The 8,191-nt window shown below is 38.8% G+C and overlaps 2 protein-coding genes across 6 annotated transcripts in view; both read left to right on the top strand.

Annotated features, from left to right (window-relative positions):
• The first annotated feature begins 1,316 nt into the window (after window positions 1–1,316).
• On the top strand, window positions 1,317–6,934 carry LOC105199351 (golgin subfamily A member 7). 5 transcript variants are annotated; one of them, XR_005576463.1, is made up of 5 exons: window positions 1,584–1,797; window positions 2,211–2,270; window positions 2,508–2,672; window positions 2,781–3,199; window positions 6,619–6,934. XR_005576463.1 is itself a non-coding variant. In XM_011166415.3 (4 exons), the coding sequence occupies exons 1-4, from the start codon at window positions 1,552–1,554 to the stop codon at window positions 3,069–3,071; spliced, it is 525 nt and encodes a 174-aa protein (XP_011164717.1). In that variant the 5' UTR covers window positions 1,317–1,551; the 3' UTR covers window positions 3,072–5,355. The 5 variants fall into 5 exon arrangements, 4 of the variants coding, with proteins under 4 accessions (XP_011164717.1, XP_011164718.1, XP_025991950.1 ...); XM_011166415.3 differs by lacking the exons at window positions 1,584–1,797; window positions 6,619–6,934 and adding an exon at window positions 1,317–1,560 and having other exon boundaries at window positions 2,781–5,355; XM_026136165.2 differs by lacking the exon at window positions 6,619–6,934 and having other exon boundaries at window positions 2,781–5,355.
• Window positions 6,622–8,191, top strand: part of LOC105199349 (G protein-coupled receptor kinase 5) — a 90,707-nt gene continuing 89,137 nt past the window's right edge. Inside the window, exon 1 of the mRNA XM_011166411.3 lies at window positions 6,622–6,744. The gene's annotated coding sequence lies outside the window, so the exon portion shown is untranslated. The remainder of the gene's footprint in view (window positions 6,745–8,191) is intronic.

The raw sequence follows: 8,191 nt of genomic DNA, 5'->3' as shown, positions 1-8,191 counted from the left end.
AAGATAGATTTATTAAAACAGAATACATTATTGTAAACGTAATAAATGTTAGTTTACAAAAAAAAATATTTTTTGTATACTTTTTGTTAAAAAAGATTTAAAAAAAGATTAAATTTGAATTAAACATTTAATTTATGCACAAGATTAAATAACAATACAAATTGTTATTTACATGTAAAAATATAAAATTTTATGTAGAACAACGTTTCACACACACGCCGTGTTTCAAAAGAATGAGAGCGAGTATTCGTCTCGAAGTTACAAAATGCAGCTCCTAAAAGTATCACCACGGTATGAGCTGACGAGTTGGCGGCGGTGACGCCTAGATATAAGTGGCCGCACTCAACTCACGAGAAAATCTCCTGCGGCGTGGCCGCCTAGCGGTGGCGTTAGCACTCACTTGTTAAACCCATTTCAATCTGAAAGTACAAAATTTCAACTTGCTGGCAAAACTCACACAAACCGCGTACACATTTTACATGCATAAAACGCGCAAACTTTGCGCGCAAAAAATGTTATCTGGGTGCAAGCAACTTACGAGCAAATATAATTATCCAATACACCAGCAAATCACATGCAAAATGGTATCCATTTGCATGTGATATGCTGGTGTATCGGATAATACATGAGCTTAACCAATTTGCGGGCAAAACTCACGCAAACCGCGTGCACAGTTCACATGCATAAGACGCGCAAACTTTGCGCGCAAAAAATGTTATCTGGGGAGCAAACGACTACCAATATGTTAGCCGTCTGCATGTAATTTGCCAGTACATGAGACAATACATGAGCTAGCCATTTGTAAGCAATATACACGATGTAACACGTTCTACGAACAAAACGTATGCAAATCTGTTACAAAGTTCGCATGCACATCGCGCGCAAAACTTGCCAGCAAGAAATGTTATCTGGGGAGGGTCCTAAGAGGGATTATTGTCCCTTTCTAGTACAATAGATAAAAAGAATTCACATACTTATGTCATCAATTTAGAGTTGTTTTTGAGATACAGAAAGAATTTTTTTTTGAAAAGAGTTCTTTTTGCATTTGAAAATGAATTGTGAATGATGACATAAGCCTGAATTCTTTTTGAATTCTCTGTGCTGACTGGAAAGTCAACATTGTAGTAATCATATAAATCACTAATTTAATTATTATTTTTTTATTGAATAAATACTTATGTATTGTAAGTAAATATTTCATTGGCAGTATTCAAATTTAGTAATTCAATATAAACGTAAGGTATTTCGAGCCGTGGAAAGAGGTGATCGAGCAGCGCGGTGGGATGGAAGGGGGGGACAACGCGTCGTGCTGCATGCGCGCGCATCTTCAATGGCGGCCACGAGTCGTGGAGTCGTGGGGTCGTGGGTCCGTTCGTGTGCGTACTGGTGCGTACAGGCGACAGCGGTCTATCCAGGTCCATCGGCCGATTTCCTGGTTCTACGTTGCGCCGATCCGCGCCTGTGTAGAGACACGGCAACCGCGACGGCGAGGATCGGAGCTCGGCTTTCGTCGGCAGCGTACGGCAACCGACCGGCAAGACGAAGCTCAAAATGCCACTGGTGAGTCCGTCCTCCGTGCTTCATTCTCTCTCACTCTTACCCTCCGTCCGTACTCCATCTCCCTCGCTCGCTCTCGAAGGCGCCTCTCTCTGGCTGTCATTCCTTCGCATCGCTCGATCAACCCTCTCGCGATCTGTGTCCTTCCCGAAAATCGGAAAAGACACCGTCGTGCATCCCGGTTTTTCAAAGGAGCGAAACGGAGCGAGGATGCGACTGCTCGTCCTCGCGATTTCCGAGGTGAGAGCTGGGTGCGGTTTTTTTGTGGTTAGCTCCAGGTATGTGGAACGACGCGAGATGAAAGAGGAACGAGAGATTTCGAGGAACAGCTCGCGGATTAAAACGTCAGCGTTAAGCTGCATCTTGTGCACGGCAGGGTTTGGAGAGTTTATCGGGAATGTCATTTTAAAGGGATCAATAATGGCAAAGAAAAGTGTGTCAATGTACTGCAAGTTTATGCTAATGCCAAATACAGTAGTTTCCAATGTCACTGATGATATTCAATGTTCCGATGCTTATTGGTTGATCTTAATTAGCGTGAGAATATATTGTAAGTGTATGTTCTAATGTTTGCAAGAAGTAGCAGATGAAAGTATCAGAGTCTTTCTGAGAAATTCAAAGATAGTTATGCGATGTCACATTTTATTTTATAGAGTCCGAGCTCGAAGAAAACATTATGCCTACTACCTGACGAGATTATTAACGAGAGAAAAGTACGTTATTGTACAAGAATCTGATATTGATATTGTCATCAGTATAAACAATAATTTAAGACATTCTTTGTAGCAGATATTTATTAATGTATATGAAAGCTTGTTATACTGTCACATCTGGTTATAGAGACTATATACTATATAGATTATATAAATTAAGTTATAGTCTTGGTATTATAAAGAATATAAGTTGAATAAAATGTGTATTATAAAAATGGCAATGTTGTATCTTTTTAGGGCAATCATGCTGCCCTCACACCGCTGGAAGACATGTCCGCGGGACGAGGGCAGGCTGGTGGAGGGCCTCCTCAGAACTGTCAAAAAGTTTTTATACAGCGTGACTACAGCGAAGGTACTATGGTCAAGTTCCAAACGCGGTTCCCTACAGAACTGGAAAGTAGAGTAAGTATCACAGTTTGTGAACTATTGCAAGTTATGCTAATGTGCTTTCAGAAAATTAAGAGAGACTATCAATAGATGTTTATCATAAAATATTTTCCCGATTTGTAGTTGGACAGACAATTGTTCGAGTACACGATTAATCAGTTGAACAACTACTTTGCCGAGGCAGAGCGTGCCAGTTGTTCCACTTACTGCGAGAGCTGCCTATACTGTCTCACGGGTTATCTGATAAGCATATGCACTGAAACACACTACGAAAAGTGTCTGCGCAAAGTCGCCAAATTTGTTAGCGAGCAAAACGACCGAGTGTACAAGCCGCGTGGCCTCCTGCTGACAGACCCAACAACGCGCGGGCTCAGGCTAATAGAGATCTCGGTACTGGATAGACCTGCGTCGTGACTGCATATTAGCCGATCCAGGGAGTTCTTCATGTGACCCCCCGCGCAGCACTTTGGACATTACCTCGCCAGAATCACGGACATGCACGCGCTCGTGAGTGCCTGTCGGCACAATTATGGGACATATCGGTTAGTTTGAATCATTTTCGCAAGGTGCAGAAATTCTATGAGGCTTGAAGGAACAAATTTTCCGTCAATGATATCTCGTGGGTCGCAAATTGCTCAGGTGCACCTTGCACGATTAATCTTACCGAACACGCATGCGAAGAACCAAAACTCTCTTGTCGTTTGGTCGATTTATAACATACGTGTATGAAAAAAATTTATGGGTAATAGAAGCACGTATGCAGAAATGTACGCGATTGATTGATTTGTGGAGATTTTACGTCATAGATTTTTGTGAATTTAATTGTGACAAAGCAAGCTCTTGCAAGGTCAGTTTAATTGCGGCAAGAGAGCACGTTTATTCGCATTCGTGGTGTCTCGATCCTAAGTGGCAGCTGCTGCGTTCTCGACGGAGGACGTACATCGAAGCGCGTGGATGCATAACGAAGCCGTGGCACTTCTATAAGTTCAATTTTCTATATGCGTACACATAACGTATAACATACGAAAGTATATGAAGTGTATATGACGAATCAGGACGCGGTAAGCGAAAGCGTAACTTCGTGTTCGTGCAGTTTGCTGAACGACATGAGTTGGCTTATCATAAGCCGTCACGTTGATTTGTCATGTATACGACGGGGTCTACATATTTTTTTACTGTTCATTTATGACTTTATCGTATCACCTGCATTTAATTAATGAGACGTGAATGAGATGCGTGTCTGCGTGAATTACTTAGCGAGGAGATGGCATTCGATGTTAGCGTCTGTAGCGCGTGTTTTGTTCAGGTTCCGCCGAGCTAAGAACCTCGATTACGAGCGAGCCTTGTTCTCGATGAATGCTGACGAACGAATCTCCAAGTTCTCATCTTCCGCGGTATATCTTCCATTGCGTTTGAGTATCCGCGCGCAAAAGTTTAAAGTCTTTTTGCATATGTATGTATACATTGGATGGAATGTTCAGTTCGTCGCGCGTGTGGATGCCTCTCGACAGCGAATACGGATAGATTCGATTGGAATTAGTGGCACAAACACTCATCGTGCCGCAAAGGAACCCAAGGATTGGCTAAAAAGAAAAAGAGGAAAAGAAATTGTGTAAAAAGCGGTGATGTAAAAAGTAAGTTATGTTTACAAATTGATTGGCATTGTGATCAAGGCGAAGCCGTTGCGATGCAGCGCGAAACTTTGTACGCTTTAGTCCGCTCTCTTAGTTGAAACCGGACACCCGTCGCGACGCTGGACGCGTTTTCCACATATTCCGTTTTCCTATTAATTAGTTATAAATAATAATGATCTCAAACGATACAACGACGCAACACCATGTCTATCTTTACTTTCTTTTACACGCTTTGGGAGCCTAAAGTATTGTAACGCGCGATACGCAACGCCAGAATGACGATCCGACGACTGCTCCAGTCGAGACGAACGTCGAACTAATCTACTGTGACTAGCTCAATTTCCAACGTAACGTAAGTCTCGCACAAAGAAAGACTATACGTGAAGATCTCGCACCGTATCCACGTCGTTGGAATTCGGGCTTGTCGATGTTCTTTATCGGTTGAAAGTCGCAATTCACGCGCGCTTGCTGCTGCATCAAGCACAACGGCGAACGATCTCTCTCGTTCTTGATCACAATGCCGGCGGAGCCTGCCCGACGTTGTAATGCGATGTTATTTGCTGAAAGAATCTTGCCAAATAAGCGTGTCACTGCCGCTGTACGATTTTCTAGCGCGTACGAGCGCTCGAAGGAGACGTACTGGCCCGAAGATCCCCTCGAAAGGAGACGATCAAGGGAGATCTCCGAGAGAAGAGTGATATCGGAAAAAAAGAAGAGAAGAAAGAACCGAGCAAACGGGAAGCCGCAGGAAGGAAATCTCCCAGGAAAATTACGGGAAGTTTCCCATCAACCAATTTTTTTGGACGTCGCAATATCACGTGCATAGGGCTCTGACTGCATGTGCGAGCGCGCATGTTTGCATATAATGTATATATAGCGGATTATAATCGTCGACACGAAATACAAGGAGACGGATGGAGGCAAAAAAGAAAAGGAGGAATCGTTTGTTATACTTAATTTAATTTAGTAGGACCAATATTGGATTGAGGATCCATAACTGTAAAGGACACCATCGTACGAGTGTAATTTCTAATTGTTTTAATAATAAAAACGGCGTAAATGTACGTTTCCGCGCATCCGGTGATCCGCCCTCGATTTCCCATCGAGAACGTTTCCTTCTCCTTTTCTCTTTTTATTTTGAGTGCTCAGATCTCTTTGAAATACTGCAGTAAAAGCAAAACAATATTATTTTATATAAATTAAATAATAGCCTTGAGTTATGTAACATTATATATTATTATATTATTTTATATAAATTAAATAATAGCTTTATGAGTTATATAATATTATATATTACATAATACATATTGTATAACGGTTTTATGAGATATATTAAGATATTTATAAAAGTTGCAACAAAATGCCATGCAGCTTGATCGTTCAAAGTGCTTTTAATAATTTTTCTTTTTTTTTTTTTTATCAAAGTAAATAAATCGAGTAAAAAAAAAGCGTTAAATTAAGATTATGTTGAGAGTCTACAGAAATTTTAATGCAGAACGGTCACCGTGCACTGGCGCCCTCAGCAAATAAAACGGCTGGAGCGAGAAACAATAAGCCATCTCGAAAATTTCAAAACTCGTATATCGCTTCTCGATTGAATTCGAACCGCGATTCGAAACTGCATTTTATTTCCGCGTTGAATGAAAGCAGTGTTCACGTCACTTTATAAATAAATATGTACATTTTTATTTATAAATACATACATATGTAAGATAGATGAGAGATAAGGAACAGGAAACGAATAGATCGACCCGATCACTGCGAAGCTAGCCGCGTCGACCGCTTCGAGAATCGCAGCGACGCGTCTATCGATAGCGTCCGTCCGAATCAGGCGGTTAATCGCGAAACGCGCCATGTTGAAGTCAAAGTCGCGTTCGAATCGCTCCATAAATGTCGCGGTCGTGATCGTTCGAAACAAAATCTCGTGCTAAAACAATAATCTGCTCAGTATGTGCGTCTCGCGGGAGTATCCGTGGCATGTGCGCGATCGCCATCGTGCACCGACATTGTTTCCATCGATTTCGTTCCCAGATTCGGTTGTTCGATCCTCGTGTCTTTCGGGTTACTTTTTCACGAGCGAGAGAACACGATTGATGCACGATTATTGTCAGGTGCGTACACGTTATCTCATGATCAGCTCGATTTTCGCAATAATTCGTCGTTTGAGTCGTAGTTGTCGCATTTAGATTAACCTGCGCTCGTTTAGCGATTTAAAGATTGATCCCGCGCACGAAAAATCGTCGCGAGATCTCAAGATTTTGTTATGACGTCACGCGTCCGGCGTGACATGAAATTGCCATTCTTATCGTCAAACATTGTGATTTCAGCACCGGAATCTGCTTCCGTACGCCCGAAGAGTCGGTCGAAGCTCCGATTTACGTCCTCACTTCAGCTTACATCCTCCCTGAGGTGCAATTGCAGTGAAGGTGCAATGGCTGCGTGGTCGTCATCAGGTATGTGCGTGCATGTCCAGATTTTACACAATCGAACAGAAAATGTCTTTGAGAAAATTTTAATATTTAAATTAAAAATTGAACATTAAATATTCACATTTAATTTGTGGGAAATATCGTGTCTTGACTGACAAAATCTGATAAAATGTATGTTATTACGATGTTGTCGAATATAATCAATTATATTGAAGATTTTCATCATTTGAAAGATTTTATAGTCTTCAACCCGGGAATAGTCACCCCATTTTTTTGCGTAAATAATTCGGGAGTAATTTTTTTCTTAATTAAAAATTATTATTGTTAACTTCATATTACATAATATTGATTATTCTATAATTTATTAATATCCAAAGACATTAGTGTTTAGATTTAATTAATATTTTTCAAAAAAGTCAAATATTAAACAAACGGAAGAAGTACATTAAACAACTTATTGACAATATTTCTAAAAAAAAAATGAAGACTTTAATTAATAAAATACTTTTATTTTACGGATTTTCGTTGGAATTGTATATTTAAAAATTTGTAAAGAATAGTTATTAGAAAATGAAATGTATACATTACATAATATCTATTTTATATCAATTTAAAATAAGGCTAAATTGCTATTATATAAAATTATTTATGTAGTATTTACTCTTGCAAAATTAAAAATGGCTTAGTTTTGTTACATTTATTTATTATATAGTATATAAATATAAAATTTATATGGAGTATTTTTCAATAAAAATAAAAATAAGCATTTATAGTAACATGATATAAACTTCTTGTATTATATAAACATAAAGGTATTAATAGCTTATAATACTTTTTATTTCAAACCTTTTTATTCAAACGCATATCGTGATTTTGAATTTATGAAATTTATGAACTCTTATCATTCTTGATTTATTTTATAACGTGAACTATCACCTAGGATGTTTTCTGCATCCCAGCTAGTGTCAATAGATTGATACTATGAATATGTCATACTTTGCTTCTATTGTACAAATTAGTTTTCGAAATCTTCGAATAAAAGATGGGTATGGATGTTAGATTAATATAAAAATTTGCTGCGACGTGAGTTTTATCTGTCGCTTTTTCTCTTATACTGGGGTGAAAAAAAATATCCCACACAGGTGACTATTCTCGGGTTAATTTATTTCGTCTAGACACAAGAGTCTGAATTTTCGAGAGGCCTATAAATCACAGTCACAAAGAATTAATATTAATGTTTCCAACAATGAATTCAATTTTTCTATCGGGTCCTTTAAGTTGTAGTATTAATATTTTTTTATTAACCTTGAACATTATTATAATTAAACATTTGGATATAATTCATTATAATTGTATTGACCTATATGTAATTATAATAGGGAAATATTTTCGAGATCTCCAAATAATAATTAAATTAAAATTAAATTCTTCGAGAAAACCTATATTAGATTTATTACTTAGATTAAATTGA

Source organism: Solenopsis invicta, chromosome 16 (genome assembly GCF_016802725.1).
Source record: "Solenopsis invicta isolate M01_SB chromosome 16, UNIL_Sinv_3.0, whole genome shotgun sequence".
NCBI classification, from domain to species: domain Eukaryota; kingdom Metazoa; phylum Arthropoda; class Insecta; order Hymenoptera; family Formicidae; genus Solenopsis; species Solenopsis invicta.
Note: the sequence above shows the minus strand (reverse complement) of the source record. Positions and strands in the feature narration are given on the sequence as shown.

Bases quoted from the DNA above. Each gene is read 5' to 3' on its own strand.
- LOC105199351 (XM_026136165.2), top strand. From the start codon at position 1,768: ATGCGACTGCTCGTCCTCGCGATTTCCGAG. The intron at 2,271-2,507 runs GTACGTTATTGT...GTATCTTTTTAG, and splicing joins AGATTATTAACGAGAGAAAA to GGCAATCATGCTGCCCTCAC. The intron at 2,673-2,780 runs GTAAGTATCACA...CCCGATTTGTAG, and splicing joins CTACAGAACTGGAAAGTAGA to TTGGACAGACAATTGTTCGA.